The sequence below is a fragment of the Sitophilus oryzae genome, unplaced genomic scaffold, assembly GCF_002938485.1.
Source record: "Sitophilus oryzae breed Bouriz unplaced genomic scaffold, Soryzae_2.0 scaffold_115_pilon_pilon, whole genome shotgun sequence".
NCBI classification, from domain to species: domain Eukaryota; kingdom Metazoa; phylum Arthropoda; class Insecta; order Coleoptera; family Curculionidae; genus Sitophilus; species Sitophilus oryzae.
In genome coordinates, this window is record NW_022145793.1 from 843,234 (window position 1) to 870,218 (window position 26,985).

The 26,985-nt window shown below is 33.8% G+C and overlaps 1 protein-coding gene across 3 annotated transcripts in view; it reads left to right on the top strand.

Moving 5' to 3' along the window:
- The first annotated feature begins 577 nt into the window (after positions 1–577).
- Positions 578–26,985, top strand: part of LOC115887467 (clavesin-2-like) — a 33,179-nt gene continuing 6,771 nt past the window's right edge. The window contains exons 1-4 of one of the 3 annotated variants that reach the window (XM_030906920.1): positions 578–672; positions 19,637–19,837; positions 25,797–25,996; positions 26,580–26,792. In XM_030906920.1, coding sequence (XP_030762780.1) covers positions 19,666–19,837; positions 25,797–25,996; positions 26,580–26,792 — 585 coding nt within the window. In that variant the 5' untranslated portion in view covers positions 578–672; positions 19,637–19,665. Of the gene's footprint in view, positions 673–18,682; positions 18,834–19,636; positions 19,838–25,796; positions 25,997–26,579; positions 26,793–26,985 lie in introns of those variants that run through there. The other 2 variants (XM_030906928.1, XM_030906914.1) reach the window with 2 other exon arrangements.

The window sequence follows — 26,985 nt, forward strand, 5'->3', positions numbered from 1 at the left end:
CGTATTTTTTCCCTAATGGTGACTCCCAACATGATTCTTTCCATGGCTCTTTGTGCTACTCGTAGTTGTTCTGCTGTTTTTCGGGTAATTGCCATAGTCTCTAGGCCATACGTCAGCACAGGTAGAATGCAGCTGTCGTAAGCCTTTTTCTTTAGGTTGATTGGCACGTTTTTATCTTTGAAAATATCGCTCATATTTCCAAATGCTACCCATTTGTATCGTACTCATTCAAATCGTACTCCTTTGCTAGTTGGGAATTCTGGGGTTGTTTAATATATCATTACACTTGTTTTGGCTTATTTGTATAGGTATTAAAAGTTTCTATTCCTTGTTTCCTTAGCGCTTCTATTAGGTATTGCCTTAGGATATATAGAGGTAAATTGTATTTCCTGTCATTTTTCTGCCATTTTCTGGCGAAAATTTCCCTGACTCTTTCGACATGCTTTATTTTCCGTTCCTTCTTCGGGTACTGTCCTCCCCAAAACGCAATTGCGATTGGTTCATCGCGTTTCCAGCTGAAACATTTGCGGAGTCTCATTAAAATTTTCTTTAACGGCAAAGTAGGTTAGGAGAAAGTTCACTTTTTACGATAAGAACTCACCGCGGGCCCAGTGTAACAGTTGCAGCAGTTCCGCGTGGTGTGTCGGTGGTACCCGAATTTCCGAAATTAAGGTAGGTTCGCACCATTTAATTCGGTAACACACGATACTACTAATTTACGAAAAAACAAAATTTTATATTTTACCTCGCCTAATTCATTTTTTAAAAAAATTTTAATATCCAATTTAAATACAAATTTGAGTAAAAAAGTGGCTGTCAAATTTCTTATTTTAAATAGAACTCCCTCTGTATTTTTTGATTTTTGAATTCTACATGGATTCTAAACATATTTTCTGTATGTCATATACCTACCTAGGATTTAGACATTTTTGATATACCGGGTGCTTCTCAAAAGTGGCTCACCCCCTATAACTTTTTTATTTTTTCAGATAAAACAACGAGATTTGGTATGTTAGTATATGACCTAAATTGGGATTGATTGACGTATTCAATTGTTTTCGGTCACTTCCGGTTTCACCGGAAATGACTTCAACTTTTGATTTTTATATGGCACCCTCGGTATTTTTTTAGTTTATTCGATAGAAAATGACACTCTGAATCGAATGACATATCATATGTCAATTTTTGACATAGTCACTAAAAAACAAATTCTATTTTAAATTTCAATCTAGAGTGCCACGGCTGTGTTAAAAACACTAATTTTTAATCAACGAGCCTTGGAAAAATAGATTTGATCGTGTAATGTTTTTAGTGTCTTGTCCTGGCCTGTTAAAAGATGACTAAATCGTATTTTGAGTCATACCTCAATTTTTTCAAATGGAACGAGGGTGGCTCATTAGCATATTTGGAAAAAGCATTCTTTTACGAATAATTTGATACCACACACTTTGTATTTTGAGTCAAATTGTCATTATGAACCGCATGTTACAGTTTTAAATAAACCATATGCTAAAATGTCAAAAGTTGACATATGATATGTCATTATATTCAGAGTGTCATTTTATATCGAATAAACTAAAAAAATACCGAGGGTGTCATTTAAAAATCAAAGTAGTCATTTCCGGTGACCCAAAACAATAATTGAATACGTCAATCAATCCCAATTTATGTATGTGATATACTAACCTACCAAATCTCGTTTTTTATCTGAAAAAATAAAAAAACTTATAAGAGTGAGCCACTTTTGAGACGCAATTGGACGCACCCGGTATATTTTCATATATATTTTTTTTTCTCTCCGAAACTGTATGGAAATTTGTGAAAAAAGGTGAAAAATACTAGTAAAAAATACTAGAAAATATTAGTGAAAAAAAATCAACAGCATTTTCATATTTATTGTGTTTTTTTTAACGGTTTGGAATTTTATGTATATACAGGGTGTTTCAAAACAAATGCGAAAAACTTTAGGGGGTGATTCCTTGTTCAAAATAAAGGGTAGTTTGCTTTATAAACGTTGGGTCAAAAGTCAACCATTAGGGAGATATCGCGGTACAAAGATGGCGGAAAAATAATGTTTTTATTTTTTATCTTGAAAACGAAAAGAGATAGACTAATGAAATTTTATGGAAGCATTACTGTTATGAAAACACACTTTCAGGTAATTTTTTACTTTTTTAAAATGAGTGGAAGGGGTTGAAATAAACTACCCCTATCATTCTTGTTAACGAAATTTAAAGAAAAATCTTATCAAACACATGCAAATGCCTTAATTTGGATAGTTTAGTTTGTTTAGAAACTTTTTACCTCTTGTGTTTTTTTGATAAAACTCACCGATTGGAAATTAAAATAAAATGTAAAGCCATTACATGTCAGGACAAAAAACATTTTTAGATTAAGAATCTAGTGATAATAACGATAATAATAATCATCTAGATAATAACGTATTGCAGTAGAGTAATGTCAAATAAAATAATATTAGGAACATCCTAAAAAGTAACAGCGGCCGACTAGATTTTTTTCTACAGCAGCCCACTAGATTCTTTATCACAAAATGTTTTTTGTCCTGACATGTAATGCTTTACATTTTATTTTTTAATTTCAAATCGGTGAGTTTTATCAAAAAAATACAAGAGATAAAAAAGTTTCTAAACAAAATAAACTATCCAAATTAATTTTTTTGCATGTATTTGATAAGATTTTTCTTTAAATTTCGTTAACAAGAATGATAGGGGTAGTTTATTTCAACCCCTTCCACTCATTTAAAAAAAGTGAAAAAATTGCCAGAAAGTGTGTTTTCATAACAGTAATGCTTCCATAAAATTTTATTAGTCTATCTCTTTTCGTTTTCAAGATAAAAAATAAAAACATTATTTTTCCGCCATCTTTGTACTACAATATCTCCCTAATGGTTGACTTTTGACCCAATCTTTATAAAGCAAACTAGCCTTTATTTTGAACAAGGAATCAACCCCTGAAGTTTTTCGCATTTGTTTTGAAACACCCTGTATATATATACAAATCAGTTTATAATGTTCTTCGACGTCTTCTGATTTCCAGTCTTCATTGGTCTCTGTCTGTCCAGAGGTTTTCGTCTATTCCTCTTGTTCTGATGTCCCCGTCTATTCCTTCTCTCCAACTCCGTCTAGGTCTCCCTCTCTTGCGTTTGCCTTGTGGTGTCCAATTGAGTATTTTTTCGGGATTCTGTTCTCTTCCATTCTTTGTACGTGCCCGTACCACCTGAGTTGGTTAATTTTGATGTCTTCTGATATTCGGTGTTTAACGCCCATGATGTTCTGAATTCTTTCATTTCTAACTCTATCCAGTTTCGATTTTCCGGCCGCGCGCCTCCAAAAGTCCATTTCTGTAGCTTCGAGTAACTTAAGGTTTCTTTCTTTCAAAGGCCATACTTCACTACCATAACTAATGATACTTTTAACTATGCTGTTATAAATTTTGTGTTTGTTTTCTTTTGATACGGCCTTATCCCATAAAATACTGTTGAGTTGTCTAATTGCTTGTCTTCCCTGGTTGTTTCTGCACTTAATTTCTTCATCAAGGCTACCATCGTTGGTAATGTGCATGCCAAGATATTTATATTTTTGGCAGTGTTTTATTTCTTGCTGTTGCTGTTCTAGGATTATGTTCTGTTGTTCGCCGCCGATACACATATATTCCGTCTTCTTAAGGTTTACCTCCAGCCCCCACTTGTTATACTGTTCAATTAGTTTGCGGGTCATATATTCCAGATCCTCGTAGTCTTGAGCTAGTATTATTTGATCATCAGCGAAACAAAGAGTGTAAAGTATCGAATCGTTTAATGCTTTCCCCATCTGTTCACACTTCCTTTTCCACGTTTTCAGAGCTTGTTAGACAGCAGCCCTGACAGCAGCTGACAGCCCTGACAGCCCTGACCAGATAGACAGCAGCCCTGTTTATGCTGATAGACAAGACCTTTGTTTATGCTGAATCCCTTTGATACTGTTTGTCCTTTCTTTACTTCGCTAGTGTTGTTCTTATAAAGTTCTTGGACAGCCTTAATTAATGTTATGCTGATATTCGTTTTCTCGAGGGCTTCCCACAATTTAGACTGGGGTACACTATCATATGCTTTCTTGAGGTCTACGTAGAGGACATGTATTTCTTGATTTCTTGCCATCTTTTTCTCAATTATCTGTGTTAGTGTAAATAAATGGTCGACCGTGGATCTACCAGCTCTAAATCCCGCTTGTTTTTCAGCCTATATATCCCGGTATTCTTCCTCAATTCTCTTTTTGACCAATTTTCCATAGACCCTTGAAACAGAGCTCAGCACGGAGATTCCTCGATAGTTATCGCAATCGTCTTTACTTCCTTTCTTGTGTATTGTTGTTATATATGACGTCTTCCATTCTTTCGGTATATTTTCACCATTAAGGCACTTTTGGAAAAGACTAGCGAGCTGCTTATATAATTATTTGGATAATTATATAATTAATATGGAATTTTATGTATTCTTTCTAATAATTTCTCTAACTGAATATTTTTCAGAATCAAATCAATCCATTTTTAATGGGTTGATGTTTGCCTTTTAGAAAATGGTTTTGCTCTACTTCATTTTTGTTTCGGTAATATATTAAATATTATACAGGGTGCTCATGAGGCTGTTATATATATGGCGGTAACAAAACTATAAAAAGTCGATTTCGGTGTTAGACTATTTTATTTGACACCAGTTCGAAATCACACTAATAACAATTATTGTAGTTGTAATTAATTAATCTATACTAATATATAAAATCCTTAAGTGACTGACATATTGATTAATCACGATCTTGCTCAAACCACTCAACGTAAGAAGCTCAAGTTTGGCATACAGGTTGATTCTAGGGTGTAGAGCTTCGATAAGAAGGGATTTTTCGAAATTCCAGTTCCAAGAGGGTGAAAACACCCCTCAAATATTACAATATTTTTTATTTAAAAACGGTCAAGTTTCCGAAAAAAAACGCTTAAACACGTATATTTTATTTTATTTTTTTACATATTTTAAGATTTTTTAAAAATGTATACAGGGTGTTTCGAAAAATCTGGTCATTGATTAATCACGATCCTGCTTAAAGCGCTTGACGTAAAAAGCTGATTTTTGTAAAACAAATTGACTTTAGGGTGTAGAGGTTCGTTAAGAAGGAATTTTTCGAAACTCGAATTCTAAGGGGGTGAAACTATCCCTCAAATATTAAAATATTTTTTATTTAAAAACCGCTGAGTTTTTCGGAAAAACTCTTAAACACGTATATTTTATTTTGTTGTTTTACATATTTTAAGATTTTTTATAAATTTATACAGGGTGTTTAATAAAATATGACCATTGAGTAATCACGATTCTGCTTAAACTGCTTGACGTTTAAAGCTGATTTTTGGCAAACGGATTGACTGTGGGGTGTAGAGGTTCGATAAGGAGGGGTTTCTCGAATCTCAAATTCCAAGAGAAAACGCCCCTCAAATATTACAATATTTGTTATTTAAAAAACGGTTAGTCTTTCGGGAAAACGCTTGGACAAGCATGATTTATTTGGTTCTTTTACATATTTTGAATTTTTTTAAAAAATCATACAGGGTGTCATATTATATTATATAGCGAATTAATCATACATTACAAATGATTAATTCGACGCGAACGAAGTCGCTGGTACACGCTAGTGTTAACATAATATACCGGGCTAGTGTTAATATAATATATAAGTTTCTTATACTATACCGGGCGTTTAAAAAAAAATGGCTCACCTCTATAACTTTTTATTTTTTCAGATAAAAAAATTAGATTTGATATGTTAGTATAGGACATAAATCAGGATTGATTGACGTCTTCAATTACTTTCGGTCACTTCCTGTTTCACTGGAAAAAACTACAACTTTTGATTTTTAAATGGTACCCTCCATTATTTGATAGAAAATTACATTCTAAATATTCTGAATAGAATTACTATCATATGTCTTAAACTTTTGACATTTTTAAATTTAACGACAATTTGACTCGAAATACCAAGTGTGGAGTTGTGATTAAAAATACGATTTGGTCATCTTTTAACCGGCCAGGAAAAGACACGAAAATCATTACACGATCAAATCTACGAGGCATGTTTTTTAACTAAGTACCGTTTTGGAATTAAAAAAAACGTGCAAAGATATCGCAATAATTTTATTTTTACATGAAAGCCTGTACCTTAATCTACTTTTCTACATAATTTCCGTGAATATTGAGGCACTTGTCATAACGTGGCACCAGTTTTTCAATACCCTACCCATAAAATTCTGCCGCCTGACTGGTTAACCCACTGTATCACAACTGTTTTGACTTCGTTATCGTCTTGAAGACGCTGACCGCCCAGGTGTTTCTTCAAGTGCAGGAATAAATGGTAGTCACTGGGCGCCAGATCAGGGCTGTATGGAGGATGATCTAGAGTTTCCCATTTAAAAGATTTGATAAGATCTTTGGTCCGATTAGCCACATGTGGACGGGCATTGTCATGCAGCAAAACAATACCCTTACTCAACTTGCCACGTTTTTTGTTTTGGATTGCACGGCGCAGATTGTTCAATGTCTCACAATAAGATGCTGCATTGATTGTCTCATTACGAGGCAGAAACTCCACTAGCAATACTCCTTTTCTGTCCCAAAAAACTGTGCACATGATTTTCCGGGCAGAAATTGTTTGCTTAAACTTCACTGTTTTGGGTGATGATGAATGTTGCCATTCCATGGACTGTTGTTTCGATTCTGGTGTGACGTAGGCCACCCATGTTTCGTCACCAGTAACATTTTTGTCTAAAAAATCTTCACCTTCATTGTGGTACTGCTCAAGGAAAGTCAATGCACTGCCTAAACGTTGGGTTTTGTGCAAATCCGTCAACATTTCCGGAACCCAACGTGAACACAATTTCCGGTAATTCAAGTTCTCGGTCACAATGCGATACAAAACACTACGAGAACATTGAGGAAAGTAGTCGCACAATGATGAAATTGTAAAGCGTCTGTTTTCTTTCACCTTTTCGTCCACTCTCTGCACCAAATCTTCATTAACGACCGAAGGACGCCCACTCCGTTCTTCATCATGCACATTTGTGCGGCCATCTTTAAATGCTCTCGCCCATTTCCTTACCATTCCATCACTCATAATGTTTTGTCCGTAAACTTCACAGATCTCACGATGAATATCGATCGGTTTTACGCCTTTAGCACTAAGAAATCGTATGACAGCCCGTACTTCACAATCGGCGGGGCTCACGATTGTCGGAGGCATCTTAAACACTCAATAAACAACGTATACAATGAAGAATCAGACTGTACTGGCGTCTGTGCATAGACAAGAGATGTAGGTAACCAGCGCGCATGCGCGGAACGCCGACCGTAGCGCTGCGGCGGCGGAATCGCAAAACGGTACTTACTTAAAAAACATGCCTCGTATTTTTCCAAGACTCCTTGATTAAAAATTAGCGATTTTAACACAGCTAGGGCACTCTATATTGAAATTTAAAATACTATTTTTTGCCTAGATTATTTTCTATTAAAATTTAAATTCTCGCAAAGTTTGGTTCATAATAAAAAAATAAAAACAGGAACGGCTGAAAGAATAATATGTATTTTTATTGGACCTATTGGAATTCTTCATTTAAAAAAAATGTCTATTGCGACTTGCACTTTACAGCAATGTTATCCTTGACTCTATTTTCCGATCCGACGTGTATTCAAGTTGATTCTTCACTGATATCTTTTAGTTAATCTCTAATAATCATTATATACATACAGTATTTTGATAAAGTGCATTGTCTGTAGAGCTTAATACAAAAAATAGTGATTTTCTGGTGAATTTTTGTTCCACTGAAAAATCTTAGAACACGTGGATATTAAAGTAAGTTATAAATGATAATAAACCTTGTTTATATTTTTTAGTAAAAATTTAGTAGTTCTATTTAAAATAAATAAAATGATAGTTATTTTCGGTCAATCCGTAATGCCGGGTCCAGACCAACGCGACAAAAAGTAAATACGATTTAGAGACAAAAAAAAGACAAACTTGAATTTGCAAAGTACAACAAGGTCAAAGGTTTAGTTGTTGGGAATGAGTTTTATTAACCATGTGTGATTTTACTGGTCTGACGTTGTTTTGTCTGATTGGTCTGGACCCGGAATAAAATATCAGAAAGTGTCTGTCTAATCTGTTACCTCCATTTATTTTTTATTTCAAACCTATTTTGATTAATTTATTTATTTTATTTACATTTGTCCGTTTTTTATTATTATACAGGGCGAGTTTTAAATAAGTGCAAAGATTTTCAGGGCTGGTAGATATCGATAAAAGAAACATATTTCTATTCTAAATTCTAAAATTCTACTTTGAAAATTTCCAAAAAAAGTTTTTTTGTTTAAATTTTGAGAATTTTCGATCTTTTCTGGGTTTTCTTTCATATAAATTTAATCTACTATTTATGTTGCCGAAATGTTTCTAATTAAAAACTATAAAATTTTCAAAAATGTTTTCAAAAAATTACAAATTTTATGTTTTTTTCGCAAAAAAAAACCTCATAATCGTGTTTCTGGAGGCGAAATATATTACCCCTAAAAGTATTTGCACTTATTTAAGACTCACCCTGTATAATGACTGATGGTAGCAACCTCAGTAGCCAGCCATATTAAATTCAGCAAAATATAATCTAAATTTTAATGACTATTTTGATTATAGGCTCATTTCTGTTTCCCTCAAATGTATTTAAATAAATAAATAAATAACGCTTTATTGTGCAAAAAGCCAATATAGTTTCATCGACAAAGCATTTAGAAAACAAACAAAACCACAAAAATATACAAATAATAAAAAATATACAATACAAATCATACGATTCAAAAAAATTGGCGCCGGGAGAAAATATTGTCAAGGTGTATTACTGGTTGCATAACTGCATTACTGCTACATAACCGCAACGTGCATTGAGGAACCTGGCGAATTCGCCAGAAAGTAAAAGAAAATTACAGAATTCTTTAGAAAATTCCAAAAACAATCGCCAGGGGGTATATAAGGCCCGCGCTTTGACAGTTGGACTAGTTTGAAGATAGTCTGAAGTCTGAAGTTTGATAATACCGTGAAATACCGTTAGAGTAATAGTAGTTGCATAAATTGTGTTGTAAATAGTATAAGTTGTGTGTACAGAGTGAGACAAATAAATTCGTTAAGTATTTTATCGTCAGTTTAAATTAGTGGACCCACGGAATCCGTAACAATTGGTGTCGGAAGTGCGACTTAAGTGGATTTTGAAGATTTTACACCGGATTGGAGAATTTTATAGTTGGTACAAGGGAACAAGCGAAGAAAATGGAGGAAGTAAGCAAATTATTGGGCGACTTTATGGAGAATATGAGAAGAGAGAAAGAAGAGGAACAAGACCGCCTACAGAAAATACTTATGGAAAATCAAGAAAAAATGTTAGAAGGTTTAGAAGCGCGTCAAAAGAAAGAAAAACAAGAAGAACAGGACCGGCTTGAGAAAATTTTCGAAGATTTGAAAATTCAACGACAACAAGACAGATAAGAAGAACAGGACCGGCTCGAGAAAATAATAGGAAATTTGGAAATTCGTTTGGAGGAGAGACGTCACAGAGAAAGACAAGAAGAACAGGACCGTGTTCAGAAAATTCTAGAAAATCAAGAAATCGGACAAGAACGGTTGGAGAAAATTGTTGAAGATTTAGAAGTACGTCGCCAGAAGGACAAAATTGAAGATCAAGACCGCATGCAGAAAAGTCTGGAAAATTCGGAAAGAAGGTAGCAGAACCACCTTCAAGAAGCCGTAGAAGATCTGGAGGAGCGCCTTCAGCAGAAAATGGAAAAATTAGAGATGGACCTACAGAAGACCAAGGTACAAGTAAGAACACCTGGCGTTCAAGGAACTGCGAACCTTAAGACCCCAACCTACGATGGACAAACCACCTGGACCATGTACCACCGCCAGTTTGAAGCAGCCGCCGCTGCCAACGGATGGACCGACCAGGAGAAAGCAGCGGCACTTGTCATCGCGCTGCGTGGCCTTGCCCTGGAACTGCTGCAAACTATTCCTGCAGCCCAACAGCAGGAATACGAAACATTGGTTGCTGCATTGGACAGAAAATATGGCGATCAACATCGACGTCAACTTTACCAGGCCCAGATTAAGACACGCCTGCAGAGGTCCGGAGAGAGTCTGCAGGAATTCGAAGCAGACTTACGTCGGCTGGTACACCTGGCATATCCAGAAGCACCGGAAGGGTTTAGGGAGGAACTCGCCGCCCAGTGTTTTATCAGCGGACTGAGGGACAACGAATTACAGAGGGCGGTGCAAATATCCCGATTTTCTACCAGCAGCGAAGCACTGGTCAGGACGCTAGAAATTGAAGCTGCTGTTAGCGCCATCCCTAGACCGAAGATCGGTAACGGTCGAGGAACAGCCCGGAAATTCTCACATACGTTTGGAGGAGATGTTTAGTAAACTATGTGAGTTACTAGTGAACAAGAGTAGCAATAACACCCAGACAGAGAACCATAGAAGATCCCAGGAAATAAGGTGCTATAGATGTGGCAGGTGCTATAGATGTGGCACAAAGTGTCCAAATGCGATCCCGTTCACCCTTCAGAGAACATAGGCACCAGGAAATAAATAGTAATGAGCGAGTATTGGCTGAAGAAAACAGAGCCCCTAGGATGTTTTCCATTAGGAGCCTAGGAAAAACCGCTAACAGTTTGGTGATCAACGGGAAGGTCAATGGTAGAAGAATTCGAATGACTGTGGATACAGGCGCTATGGTATCGTTGGTGCTGACTAACTCAGTGCAAGGATTGAAGATGATGCCTCTTAGAAGAAGAGTGTACAGGGAGAGGCTTTCATGGAACTGGAGTTAGGGAATTTGAAGTTTCGGCATAGCGTTTTAGTGGCAGACATTGAAGATGATTTTATCATGGGTATGGATGTGATCAGTCAACATGGTTTTTCGTTCGATCACCATAGAAACATCCTGAAAATCGGAAATGAGGAATGTTCTGTATCTAAAGAGAAGAGACCAGGAAATATGGAAGCAAGATCAGCGGAAATTGTGATGATATCTGGTGATGCTAAGAAGACTGTGTTCGGGAAAATGGAGAAAACCCCTGAGTGCCGTGTAGGACGGGTACAAATTTTTTTGGCATTGTACAGTATTGAGCCTTTAACTAGTTCTGAGCTCGGGGTTGGCAGATAAAGATCATGCTCCGCATTCCTAAGTTTCGTTGTGAGATGGCCTTTCGGGAATAGCAGATATGTGCTTGCGGATTAAGCAAACGGATTCAAAAATTAATAATGAAGGAATAATCAATATTTTGAAATTTTTAAAGAAATTCTGGCAGTGAGTTCTAACTGTTCAGTCCCAATAAATATCGAACTGCTCTCTTTTGAAGTTTGAAAATACGATCAAATTTTGTTGCGCAGCAGGTACCCCAGAATGGAAGAGCATAACGAAGATGCGACTCAAAAAGGGCGTAATAGACTATTCTAGAGGTTGTTAAGTTAAGTTCCTTAGAAACTGATCTTAGCGCAAAACACGCAGCGCTTAGTTTTTTTGATAAAGCTTCGATGTGCAAGTCTCATTTTAACGAGTTGTCTAAAAATACAACAGATAATGATGTTTTGTGGTGTCTGTGTGTGTCCAGCAAACAATAACTAATAACAAAATAATTGAATATATTAAAAACAATTTATGTATACAAAACAAGACAGAAACAGTTTCGATGGTTTGTTGGAACCCCCCAACGCTGGATCCATAAAATACTTCCGGTACTTAAATATTGGACTGTTTCAATATATTTGCTAATTATAATTATCTATTATGTTTATCAAAGGAATAATTATTACTTATTTTACATATACTCCATTACGGTACAAAATATGCGCTACTGCGTATCACCTAATTATTGTACAGAACTTTTAGAAATTGTTTTTTATAGTTTTATTATTTATTATTATACTGTTTACTACCTTCAATTATGATAACATTTATGTGGATATTATTATGTGTCCTCTAGTAGTTTATTTTTCCATTTTTTTGAAGAAATATTTAGAACATGCGTTTTTTTTAAATTTAAAAAACCCGTAATATGTGTTGCACCTATAATTTATAAGGAAATACAGAGCAAAGACTATAGAACAATCTTTGGTCTAAGAACGCATTAGGACTATGTCATCAGCGAATCTTAGATGGCTATATAAGATATTCTTCATCTATTTTCAATCCTTTGTTGGTCCAGTCCAGTTGGCGGAAGATTTCTTCTAGTGTTGCTGTAAACAGCTTTGGGGATGTGACAAAACTTTCCAGATTTGTCCGTTAACATGGTAGTGTGGCCTTTATATAATTATAATTAAAATAATTTATTGAGCGGTAGGCAGAACTTGGATAATGAGAACACCGACTTTTCAGAGCGTAAATACCGTTTATCGTTTATAAAAAAAAACGAAATATAACCAGCTAAAAATAGAAATTAAGGCATCGCACTTTTATGGTAAGGGTTCTTTCTAAATTCAGTTACTATAAACTCTTTGCCACTTACCTTATTACGTCAACATCCGTCAGCATTTCATCAACAACAAGAACCTGTCGAAGATTTCATTGATCCCCTTGTAGATCTACCTCTTCGGTCTTGGACTCATACTTTGGATTGAACCACTCGACCGGTTATCACAGTGTTCTTTTAAATAACTTAATATTTTAATGATTAGGTGAAATAAAGAAATAAAATGCCGATTTTTCACAACACCTAACTATATTTAATATAAAGAAATAAATAAAGAAAAAGATTTAACAACAAAACATTTATAATTAATGAAAAAGAAAGAAATTGAATCAAAAATAATTAATGACAATTAGAGAATTGAAATTAAAAGTCAGAGATGATAAAGTTAAAAAAAATACAAAATATTCTTCTTATTAGTCCAATTTAAATTATCTACAATTCGCATACACTTTCAAATCTCTCTTAGAATTACCGTTGGCAGAAAATTAATATGTTAAAAAAATATTCACTGAACAATTAGAATTTAATAAAAAGAACAATTGCAAAATTAGCACTTATGCAATGGCATCTAAATTTTACTAAAGCCTTTAGAACAAACAGAAAGTCTTAAATCATTAATAAAGAAAAATATTAGAGAAAATCCAAAACAACAATTAAAATACTTTAAGCATTTTTTTGAGAAATTCTTTAGATAGAGAACTTACTAAAACAATTAAAAAGACCACTGGATAATATAAGATCTACACGGAGTAAATTCGACCGACTAATTTAAAAGTCAGTACCGAACTAATTTTGAAGATGAAAATACTGATGCTGGTACTATCTCGGAAAGGCGTTAGTACATCTTCGGCACGCCCCTGTTTGAGTAACCTTCGAATACCCATCCAAATGCATATTTTGCACCTTTTTAATTGGCCGAAGGGTTCCTTCCCCGAAAGATCCCTAGACTTCTTCCACCCCTGTTTCTGGTCCTTATCCCGAGAGGGCATCAGCATGTCCTATTTATTATTTAATTGTAATTTCCAAACCCTTCCGTGTAAATCTTACTCTTTTACCAATTTGCTGAATAACATTCATAATCTACCTTAACTAATACAAATGATACCGAATCATAGGATTACCTTAAAAAAACCGCCTAGAAATGAAATCTTTATTTCTTCATTCATTTGTCTATTTCTATTTAACTCTAGGAACGAAAAAAAAGATAATCCTATTTCTATCATTTTCAGACATTCATCTCGTGAACATTTGGATTCTGATTTTAAAACACTTTTAATTTTCAATTTAAAACCTCTAGCGAGGGGATGATTTAATTTTACTTATTTCCTTAAGCATGCCTAATGGTTCTGTTTATTTGCATCACCCATCTTTCTGAGAAGAATAATAATGTTGATGGTATTTTTCGTACCTTAAATTCTTTAGGCATAGCCGTAGAATAAGGGTAAAAATAATATTTTATACAATTTGTCGAATATACATATACATATAACCATATTAAATGTATGTTCACAACAGTACTCTATTGCCAGTTGGGAATTCTGGAGCTGTTTTATATATCATTACTCTTACTTTGGCTTCTTTGTATATATTGGCGATTGTTGTTCCAAATATAAACTCCCCGGCACAAAATTCCGCCACCCTAAAATTTTGACTAAGTTTGTTGTTTCATAACTTTTGAATTTGTAATCCGATTTTTATGCTTATGCTATTAGTTTGTATATAAATTTGTTGGCATTATTTTTTATTATTTTAATGGCTTATATATTTCGGTTAGATGGGTTTATACTGGGGTAAATCAAAACTTCGTTTTTTGCAATAAATTCAAAACACCCTGTTGAAAAAATGGGACGGGCATTTTGGATAAAAAAACACTTTCCTGTAATCTTAAATGTATTCCTAACATTTCGTTTTTTGAATTATCCTATTATCTCTATTCTTTTATGAGCTACACATTTTTAAATAAAGTACTGATATTTTTACAATGTTGAATTTATTGAAAATGGAACTCTCAATGTCCACCGTTATATTGAGGATGTCCTCCAAGAAGTTGCATTGCTCTTTTCACTGGAAATCAGTTTATACTGATGCATGATAATGCCAGGCCCCACATTGCGCCCGGTAACGAGTTAGGAGTACGAGTAATGAACGAGTACCTGGATGAGGTTGAACTACGAAGATTGAAATGGCCTCCTTGTAGTCCCGATCTTGGTTCTAACACATCATACATACATCTAAGATTACAGGAAAGTGTTTTTTTTATCCCAAATGCCCGTCTCATAATTATGAAAATTTTTAACATTTCTTTCATTGTGGGAGGGGGTGTCATAATGAAAGTCATGTTGATGCGCGTGTATCTAAATTTAAATTTTCTAACATGTCTTGAAAACCGTTCTCTCAAAAACGTAAATAACGTTCACCGGTCAACGTATTCTCGAAACTATGACAAAGAAAAGTTGAAACAATAATTCTACACGCTTTCAATAAGTGACCGAAATAATATTAAAATCGTTGGTTTGTCATAATCTATACTATCTATACCAATATATAAAATCCTTAAGTGACTGACTCACTGATTAATCACGATCCTGCTCAAACCACTCAACGTAAGAAGCTCAATTTTGACAGACAGATTGAAAAAATGATACACATATTGGTATCAAAATCAAATTTCTCATGCCAAAAAACACCTAGACACAAATTTTCATCCAAATATTGACGTTACTTCAGAAATTATTTGGAAAAAATCAAAATAAAAATGAAACTTCTACACCCTGTATCTCCGAACTAAGCGTTTTAGAACATACATTTACAAGAACTTTTATACATATTTTTATCTGCAGAATTTGCTGCCGAAGTTTCCGGAATACAGTTCGGACCACCCTGTATGTTCTATTTCTATTTCTAGCCATTCCATATTATCCGTTAAATTAATTTCATAAATAAACACTGATCGCCTTTTATATTCAGCATTTCGCAAAGTTTCGAGTGGACTCGAGTGTTGTCGCGTCTTGGCGAGAAAGTGACCATCACGAAATTGAAGAAAGTAAAATGCTTTCTTCGTTTTCTTTGGCGGTCGACTTCGATGCCTTGGTACCGCCACTTGACCTACATCTTGCGATTATTTATAGTACCGTACGTTTGTCGTGCCGTCGAATAAATGTGCACTTTTATAAATAACTCCACACTGTGTACATAGTCTCGTTCCACCAAGATATCAGTGCAATGGCAGATAAAAGATATTTTGAAAGTTCAATACACTTTAGGTTGGTACTTTTGGTCTTGCAGTTATCGTATTAAAACTCCTATACCAGTTCATTTTCAAATTTCTATACCGTTTCAGAGAAAAATAAAAAAATATTCCTAAAAATCTCACTGCTTGCGTCCATGACGATTCCACTGTATTATTGCATACCATTCCACTGTATATTACACCTTTTGATTTTTAAATCGCGCTCTCGGTATTTTTTTACTTTATTCGATAGAAAATGACATTCTGAATACAATGACATATGATATGTCAACTTTTGACATCCTCGCTTAATAAAAAATCGTATTTTAAATTTCAATCTAGAGTGCCATGGCTTCATTAAAAACACTAATTCTTAAGGAGCCTTGGAAAAATAGATTTGATCGTCTAATGTTTTAGTGTCTTGTCCTGGCTGGTTAAAAAATGCCCAAATCGTATTTTTAATCATATATCAATTTTTTCAAATGGAACGGTTGTGGCTCATTAGCATATTTGGAAAAAGCATTTTTTACGAATAATTTGATACCACACACTTGGTATTTCGAGTCAAATTTTCGTTACTTTATTCGATAGAAAATAACACTCTGAATAGATAGATAGATATATAATGCTTTATTTATTTCCTTATTGTAGAATACAAAAAGAAACCCAAAAAAGGGTATGGAAACAATGTCAGTAAAAATTTTTAAAAGAAAATAACGGCATATTTCAACAAAAAATGAACTATATGAACAAAAATAAATAGTAATATTAAAATTAAATATTTTATGAAAATAATACTAATAATGAATTAAATCTATGTATGTATAGACAGATAACAACACAAAATTATACTTACAATAAATAACAAATTTAGATCAAATGATACAAAACAAAAGTAAAAACATACGGGTGTGGATGTTTTTACAACAATATACAATCGATGGTTAAATATGACACAGGGCGCTCTTATCACTGTTTAGAAATTCGGCGAGGGAATAAAAAGCTCCTCTGCACAAAAAGACGTTTAAGCATTTTTTAACTTTGTTTTTAGGCATAGACAAGGTAAAATTTTCCGGAAGGGAATTGAATATTTTTATTAGAGAGTAATCTATATTTTTTTGAAGATAGCTGAAATTATATTTATCCGAAACCAGCTGTAATCTGTGTCTAGTATCATATTCATGTTCGAGCCTACGGTGTCCAAATAAATTCCAGTTTTCCAGGACAAACACCACAGCCTCCAAAATATACATGGAAACAACTGTAAGAACGTTATGTTCAACAAAAATCTCCCTGCAGCTTTCTTGCTGACTCAATCCGAAGATACTACGTAAGCATTTTTTCTGTATTCGTAATATTCCTTCCACCTCCGTGGAGTTTCCCCAAAAATAATACCATACTTAAATCTGGAATAGATAAAAGCATAGTAAGCTGACATAGCAGCATCGATCCCCACGGACCCCGATATTACTCTCAGCGTATAGCAGAACTGAGAAGTTTTAGATGCCAGTACTTCAATATGGTGAAGCCAATCCAAACGTCTATCGATCGTTAAACCAAGAAATGAAACGCTATTTACTGAACATATTTCCTGTTGCTCGTGCTGGAGGATAAAGGTAAAAAAATTGAGTATCGATTGCTAAATAACATACACTGTGTCTTGGATATATTGAGAGATAGTCCAATAGAGTGAAAATACTTCGACAAATCGGACACAGCCAATGGGACTCTGGTTGAGAGTGAAAGGACATCACTTGCACTGAAAAGCACAGTCGTATCATCAGCATATGTTTGTTCCTGAATAATGTGGGGCACCTCATTTGTATACAGTATATAAAGAAGTGGACCCAATATTGAACCTTGCGGTACCCCCTTTTCAATGATTACCTTGTTAGAAACTATTTTTCTGCCATTCAAATCAAAGTCAATAACCTGCTGTGTTCGCCCACACAAGTATGACTTCATCACTTCTAAAGCCCTTCCTCGAATACCATACCCATCCAACCTATTCATTAAATAAATGTATTGCTCAAGCATCTTAGATGTATATATGTAGTGTAGATAGTAGATGTTAGTTATGTATGCCTGCTAGGGTGCACCAAAAAAAATTTCTTTTAATTACCGTGAAAATATCGTTCACGATGATGAAAATAAATTCTGGTAAAGTTTGAGATCTTAATATTAACATTAAGAGCATTAATAACACGGGGAATTTTTTTTGGAAATTTTATTGCGTTCTAACAAATGAGCGTATTGTAAAAATCAAAACATATTCCTGTAGGAAATTGAATGGTCTTAAAAAAGGTCTGATATGAATTTTCATTTAATCTGCGCCTTTGAAAGTTATTAAAGGTAAAAGTTCAGCTTCAAATCGTATATGATAACTTCCACAATTTTTTATATTTTATCACGAAATAATGGCTAAAAACTCGATTTTTTATCTGATAAAATAAAAAAGTTATAGGGGTGAGCCACTTTTGAGACGCACCCGTTATAACTTTTTAGATAATATTTTTTTATTGACTAAATCTGCTACACCTTCAATAACTTTCAAACGAGTCGATTAAATGAAAAATCACATCAGCACTTTTTATTTTCTTCCAGTGGCAAAAAAAAAGATTTTTTCAAGAATTTTTTCCAATTTTTCTTATTTTTTTCTGAAATTTTAATCAAATCCTTGAACTACATTTTTTTTCACTTTCACTAATTTCATTATCATTTTCTATTATTTCTATCACTGTATCGTCAGTTCTTCGATGCCAAACGATTATTATTCAGTGGCTAAATATAATGTCGACAAAATAAATGACTGTTGAAAAAATCTGTGTGCATATATTAACAATGCCGCGATTCCCGAGCGGTCGAAACCGCACACAACTAAAATAGAAAAAGTAATTACACATTAAATTATAGTTTGAATAAAGCCGGGACAGTCATTAGCACGTAGAGACGATTATTCCGTTTTTGCAAGCGTTCTTTTTGTTTTGGTACTACTACCGGCGACAATACTAGTACCATTGCAAAATGATTTTGTGCCCCACATATCGGTCGTGATAATGTGTAAGTAAAAACATAACACAATATTCTGTACTTATTTTATTCACTTTTTTATTTTTTCTTTAAATAATTGCATTTTATTTTGCAGTTCTATGTCTACAACTTTGAATAATTGGTATTTTTTTATTTTTTTTAATATTTCTGTAAGTTCTACATTTTCTATAGTTCTTGGCTCCGCCAGAGAACTCGTAAATAACGAATACCTACAAATAAACGTGTTTAAATGGCGAGAAAACGAAAAAATTAGTATATAATTATTCTAAAAGCGTTAGAAAGTGTAATTTGTGGAAATTCCAAATAAAAAAATAAAAAGGTAAATTATTTTGATATCTTCCAAAGGTCTAACTGGCATTATAATTTATTATTCCTGTTAAAAAAAATTTAGATGAGTTTAACTACGGTAGCGAGCATAGTTTTATGACCGGTTTATATTTCGGCTATAACGAAATTTTTTAAAGGTACATAGTTATAATTTTAGAAGATGTTCATAAAACATTTAATCATTAGTTGAAAAATATTGTAATATTTGAGGGGTGGTTTTACCCTCTTCGAACTGGAATTTCGAAAAATCCCTTCTTATCGGACCTCTACACCCTAGAATCAATCTGTCTGTCAAAATTGAGCTTCTTACGTTGAGTGGTTTGAGCAGGATCGTGATTAATCAGTGAGTCAGTCACTTAAGGATTTTATATATTGGTATAGATAGTATAGATTATGAGAAACCAACGATTTTAATATTATTTCGGTCACTTATTGATTTGCTCCTCTATTTTTTTTAAATTGCTTAAATTTTTCTTTATTTTCAGTTAGAATAAGAAAATTAACTCCAAACAAGATGGGACTGGGCGGACATTTGCAACAAGAAGAGTATATTTGTAATTTACCAACAGAAGAAAAGAAAAAGGCTTTGGAAGAACTTCGAGAAGATGACAATATCAGGGAACAATCTTTGACTCAGATGAGAGAGTGGATCAACAAACATCCTAATATTAAAAGATGCAGAACTGGTGAGACTACTGTTTGTTTTTTCATTTGATTCTTTTTCTTCTACTTTTTTGAGATTTAGTCGATCTGTTAGTTTTAAGTTTGTCTCTGTAGGAGTTCTTGTATCTTGTACAGGACCAGCGGAAGGGAAATATTGAGACCGGGCGAATTAGCTTCTTACGAATGAATATTTGTCTCATATAATTTTAGGGCAGATCAGCCATTAACAAATAAAGGGTGTGGGTAGTAGACAAAGTGCAATTTTTAGCGGTCAGTCTAAAACTGTCACTTTTGCTGGCTCTTGACCCAAAACAGTTCGTTTAGAGAAAATTCATAAAAACAAGAATTATAGAAAGAAGGGTTATTTACAAAAAGTTGATAGCTTTTCAGTTATAAGTAAAATACCACTAACAATTTTTTTTTAAAAATTTAGGTGCTGGCGTGGCGCCCTTCACGTTCGGCGCCCCGGGCGGCCGCCCGGGTATTTACAATTATTGGACTAGATTAATTTGATTAATAAAACTCGATTAATTTAATTTAAAATAAATTTGATCAGATTTTTTTTTCGTATATTCTACTACCAGAAAACCAAAATTATATGATAACGCACTTTTCAACGAAGTTGAAGGAAAATATAGTGTATCTATCACAATACTTAATAGAATTACTACAATTAGAAGAAAAACAAAAAGAAAAAATACCTTCACCTACTACTCATCTACAAAATAAACTAATATAATCTCTTATAAAAACACTACACAACTACTTCTTCACTACTTCAACCACTTCTACACTGAAACAATTATCAAACTTACTAATTAATCAAACAAAAAGAAAAAATAACCAAATTATCCTTTCACCTACTACTTAACTGCAAAATAATAAACTATAAAAACACTACTAAACTATTTCTGGTATTCTACACTAAACATTATAATTAAACTTAATAAAATTAATCTAATTTTACACTACAACCACTACAACTACAAAGAAATAAGAACATTTTTTAAAACAAGAAGAAACCGAACCTCGATACGTGCAACCAGTATAATAGATCAAGCGGACAAAGAATATAAAATACTTTAAAAATGTGTATTCAGAAAGAAAAAATATCTCGAAAATTATCTAAACAAACATTTTTTTTTCTTATCAGTGAAAAGCATCGGCCTCGTCGCCCTTGCGAAGTTTGTCGGGTATTTACAATGGTCGAATTGTATAATTACCAGCTTTTATAGGATATCTAATAGACAAAAAGTATCTGGTCGATTAGTAACCAATTGGCACAGTCCGAAAATTATCGATTTTTATTTTCTCTGTTTTTATTGGTCGCTTCAAAATTCAGAGTAACAAAAAATATTTTTCTGTAGTAAAAGACTGTGAAATACGCCCCGCCATCTGGTTCTTTACATCCATAAACGTCTTAGGTTGAGATACTTTAAAAATTCATACACAAGGCTAGTAGTTCTTCAGGACTATTAGCAATTAGAACTATGTCATCAGCGAATCTTAGATGGTTGATTTAATATGTAAAATGTGAACGTGTGTGTGGATTGACTTTAATAATTGTATTTGTAAGTTACGACGACCTTTTTATTATTTGTTATTTATTTGGGCTCTCCCTTGTTAGGTCTGATGATGCTCGTATGAGCGAAACACGTGTCACTGTTTAACGTAATATCGTTAGTAATATTAACGTTGAGACCGAGACTTTGAGTCTTTTTTCTACTTCTTTTTAATTTAAACCAGGTCGTCTCTTTGAGAAGAATGGACGCCTTCGTTAAATTTAATCCTTTGTTAGTCCAGTCCAGTTGACGGAAGATTTCTTCTAGTGTTGCTGTAAACAGCTTTGGGGATATCGCGTCTCCCTGTCATACTCCTTTGTCACCCTTCTGGGGTTGTTTTATATATCATTAGTCTTGCTTTGGCTTCTTGCTTGCTTTGTCTATAAAATCTATGGCTAGTGGAAGTTCGTATTCTTTTGTTTGACTGATAGTTTCACTTAGTGTATGTATGTGATCAATCGTGCTGAAGCCTCTTCTAAAGCCTGCTTGTTCTCGTGATTGTGCAACATTCTGCTGTTTATTATTTTTGTAAATGTTACTGTTAATAGACTCATTGGTCTATAGTTTCTGATGTCTACAGCCGGTATACTAGCAGTAAACAAAGTGTAAATCTGAAAAAATATACAGAATAGTAAATAAGGTTTGTCCGGCGAGAAGATATATGACAATGTCAGTTTTCTGTCATTTTAATTCAAGTAAATCGTATTTTCTGTCGTTTTTCGGATGTTATATCTGTCGAAATCAAATATTCTTTCGCCAGACTGACTTTACAAGTTCTACAAATCATTTAAATTGTCGATTTCTTGGGAACTTTCTCTTTATAAAACAATTTAGTTTTTTTTTATGGAATCGTTGATATTTAGTTCAGAGAATCCGCGTGCAAGCAGACGGTAATTATAGTAAAAACATAAAATATGATTCACCGTTCCAAATAGGAAGTGGACTATACATTCGAATTGTATTTTTTTTTTGTTTAATAAGAAACATTATACGTTTATGTACCAATAGAATAATTTGTAATATATGCCTTATTTAGTACGAGTGCTATACACTGATTTCTTAAGAGAATAATATGCAACAGAGATACATTACATTTATTTTATTTTATTTGTTTTTTACTGTATTTTAAACTATTCCACAGCAATATGCCAATTAACGAATATAATATACAGGATGTTTCAAATTAAATTTAAAAAACATACACATCTATTTTGACTCACATTTTGAACACTGAACAACAAACATAAAATGTTACATACAAAATACCAGTGAATGTGAGAAATTTTATATTGGTGGAGCATCTAATATATAATAAATATTTTTTAAAAAAATGTTGCAAATATACCTGAAAAAATATTTGGGCTTATTTTAACAAAAATGCAACAGCTTAAGTAGCACTACTGATACATTTCAACATTTTTAGTAACTCATAATTATAAACCTCAAGTAGTTTAATGTACTGCAATTAACTGAACAAAGAGAAAATGAATCAATCTCTAATCAATCAGGACATCATAACTTCAAACCTGCGCCTGTAACCTTCTCGACATTGTCGACATTTACTTCATAGTCGAAGTATTGTCGAGGTGTCGATGTCTCCAATAAAAGTCGACCTGTCGTTGCCTAACTCGGTTTTTAACAGACGTATCTGCTGAAAACTAAGTAATGAACTAACCGGAATTTATTTAGATGTAGTAAATGGACTAATATGTAAATCATTATACCAGACAGTTACTAGTTATATCAATTAATTACTTTATTTTCTACACCGTCTATTTGTTCTTAAAGCTAAAAAAAGAACTTTATAATATATTTTTTGAACTATTTCAGTATTTTCAATTTTCAACTACACAAAGAAATAAATCATTTTTTATAGTACTTATATCAACAAATAAAGACTTGTTTTGCTTTTTGTCCTGCATGTTTTTAAAAAGCTAGTGCACTAAAATAATGGGTATGTTGACTTTGTATTTTAAGTTTTTAACAAACTTCCTGATTCAATATTAACAAGTTGTTTACACGCTATCAAATGATTTTCTACGTTTCTGTGAACATACATTTCAAGGATTATATTATTCAGATCTATTATGGTCATCTTCCGATCCTTAAATTACATTCTCCAGTTCTAGCCGTTTCAAAAAGTCTATCTACTTCTCCAAGTAGATAAGTGAACCCTCCATAAGAGTTGTCAAAGGCCTATTATTGTCTAGGACAAAGAACTGCACGTGTGCCAATCTGTCGCACGAACATAAAATGTGTTCTGTAGTTTCTTCTCCAGATTGACAAAATTTGCACTTGTTTTCTTCCGTCAATCCCATCCACTTTAGATGCCTATAAGCTTGCAATCGGAATCGTTTCACTTGAAGATGTTGCCGGGAAGAGCATAACGAAAGTTCTCCGTTTCCTCAATGTCACCAAATGATTAAAACACAGAACACACTAAAGAAGAACTCTAACTCCCATGCATTTTTTAGTTTCAAAACGGTTTCAAATTTGTAAAGAAATCTATAATCTGTATATTGAAGTGGCGCCATCTAGCCACACAGGAAAGTAACAAAGGTGGCGGCTAATTTAAATAGATGCAATTTATTTTTAAGCAAGACGTATTGACTTGTTCGCCAGTTAGAGCCAATCAGATTTCTACAAAATAATGTGTAGTCATCTGATTGGTCCCAAGTTGGCAAACAAGTCAAATGGTAAAAAACAAGGATTTACATATAAAGGTATTGTTACGTTTTTCGTCGGTTCCGTGTGGATAGAAAGTCACAATTTATTTAAACACTATTTATTTAACACTAATTAACAAAAAAAACAATAACGATAAAAGACTTATAGAACTATTTACAAACGATTTATAACTAAGAATTTATTTTGAATTTTAGCGCGTCAATTGCACTCTCTATAACTGCCCTCTCTAGGCCACAGCCGCCGGCTTTTATACCTACAGCAAAAGAAATCTAGAATAGTCCATAGATCGTTAGGTGCATAGAGAAGGTTTTCGAATGTTCTCGTATGTACTAGTCCATTCCAGTGGGACTCGATTCTTCACGAACGAATGAATCATTACGGTGTCTATTCTTTAATGCGATGTTAAGTTCATCTGAGGGCGGAACATATAGTTAGGTTAGGTCGAGTCCACACGGGTCCGCAACAGTATAAACTATTGTAAAGTGTTAAATGGTTTGCTTATATCATTTTATGTGCATAAAAACCTACAATAAATAGTTTATTTTAATTTACAGAAAATTATACCACGAAGCATTTTACAAACAAATAAAACAACAGATTAAAAAGTATAATATTTACTATAATACCAGATTTAAGAACACATAACAAATATCGTTGGAATACAAGAGAAAGTGACTAAGTCCATTACATTAAATTACAGTAAATATTACTTTGTTAAAAAATAAAATTCACGAATATTTGGACTTGGTTAGGTTACCTCACCTCACTTTCTCGGATTATTAAATAAAATTGTTAGATAAATCAAAGACCTTTAATAAAGATCTTAAAAATCAAACACAAAACAAAGTTCAAAAAAAATGAAAAATACAAAATCACGATTGTAAAATGAAGATTGAAAAAAAACACAGCCATACAGAACAATGACAGAACATAATTAATAGGCCTATTTAGGCAACTACAAAAACAATTTTGTACGCGATTTTTAGGCAACTATAAAAACTAAAATAAAAATACGCCATCTAGCGCCCCAGGAAATTACTACCCCAAAAACAGATCGTTCAAGGTCGTATATCTCAGTTGACTGGCCCTGGATTAAAAATACTTAACAATGCAGTAGAGGGAGATGGCCGATTCTACGCCAGGATCAAGGATCAGGCGCACTGCGCATGCGCGTAAATCAGCTAGGAACATGTAAAATACGCTAATAAACAGGTTTGAACAGCTTTTGATCAGCTTTGAACCGCTTTTTAGCTTAAAACAACAGACCTGTTCATTTTTTGTTCATACCTGTTTATTTCTATTTTAAAGCTGTTCAAAGCGGTTCAAACCTGTTTATTCTTGTTTATTAGCGTATTTATATTTTACATGTTCCTAGCTGATTTACGCGCAGGCGCAGTGCGCCTGATCCTTGATCCTGGCGTAGAATCGGCCATCTCCCTCTACTCAATCCAAATGTACCATCCCTAGGGATCGGGTTTCAGACTGGGTGTTATCAAAACGGCAATTCTGCTAATTGAAGTTTGACAAGCGGTCATATTCACCAATTTAACCAACCAACCAACCATAATATAACTCTTAAAAACAGAAAATATAATAAATACTAATAAATTAATCTTTAATATTTTTTTAATTCATATTTGATTCGTATTTATTGCTTTTTAAGAAAAATAACGTGTTATTATATTTACTAGGTCAATGTTTTAATACGTTTTTTTGGTTATCCAACTTGCAGATGCTCCATTTCTGTTACGATTTCTGCGTACCAAGAAATTTAGCGTACCTCTCGCCTGCGAGATGTTGGAAAGGTACCTCATCATCAGGCAGCTGTACCCGCAATGGTTCAAAAATTTAGACTGCGACGACAAAGACATGGCAGAAATCATCAACGCAGGATATCTCGTTCCTTTGTTGGAAAGAGATAATGGCAGATTGGTGAGTTAAAATTAATCTTGTAGATATAGAATCACCGCAATCCTATAGATCTACTGTGTCCCCCTTTCTTGAGTTATAACTCATCATACAGTCTCAGGGCTTTGATAAAAGCCAGTATCTGAGACAGTTTTACAGAGCTTAGTTCTGCATCTCCAATATCAGTCGTACCAAAGTTTATGACACGAAGGGTTGTCGTCTCGGCGTACTCAGTGATGAGGTGTTCTGGTCCCCCATTTTCCCCACAGAATCTGCATTCGCCGTTGTTTCTCAGCTCTTCATCTGAAGATTGTTTTTTCTTAAATCAAGGAAAATCTTTGATTTTTTTCTTAAGCCCTGAGAAATTTCTTCGAGTGTCTTAAATACTGAACACTAGGGTGAGCCAAAAAAACTAACCTTTGGAATTTATGGGTTAAAATGAACGCAAATTCAAAGAAAATAATGGCATTTAAGATAATTATTTTTTTTTAAAGTTTCAACATCTTGTATCTTTAAAACTATGCCCATGTTTATAGGAACTTGTTTTAATATTTTTTTGACGAATTATATGTCTAATTGATATCATCTTTGTCTTCTGTGGTTTTAGGTACTGTTCAGTTGTGCGGGAAAATTTGATCCTCACAAATACACCTCCGCACACATGATCAAAGTGCACAGTCTGGTAACAGAGGCATTGATGGACGACGAAGTCAACCAAATCAACGGATACACCTACATCAACGATGAGAGCGGATTCCAGATGGCGCACATATCGTTGTGGAGTTTGACAGATGTCAGAAATATACTTAGATGCATACAGGTAACTCGAAAGCAAAAATATACAGGGTTTCCAGTTCAAACTAAACAAGGCAATTTAAAGGCATTTCTGGTGTGAAAAGGACAAAACGGTGAAACACGTCAACTTTATTTTCGAAGGGGAAATAAGATGCGACTATTTTTGAAGCCCCTAATTCAAATCCCACGCGGGGGTGACATCCACCCTTAATATTTTA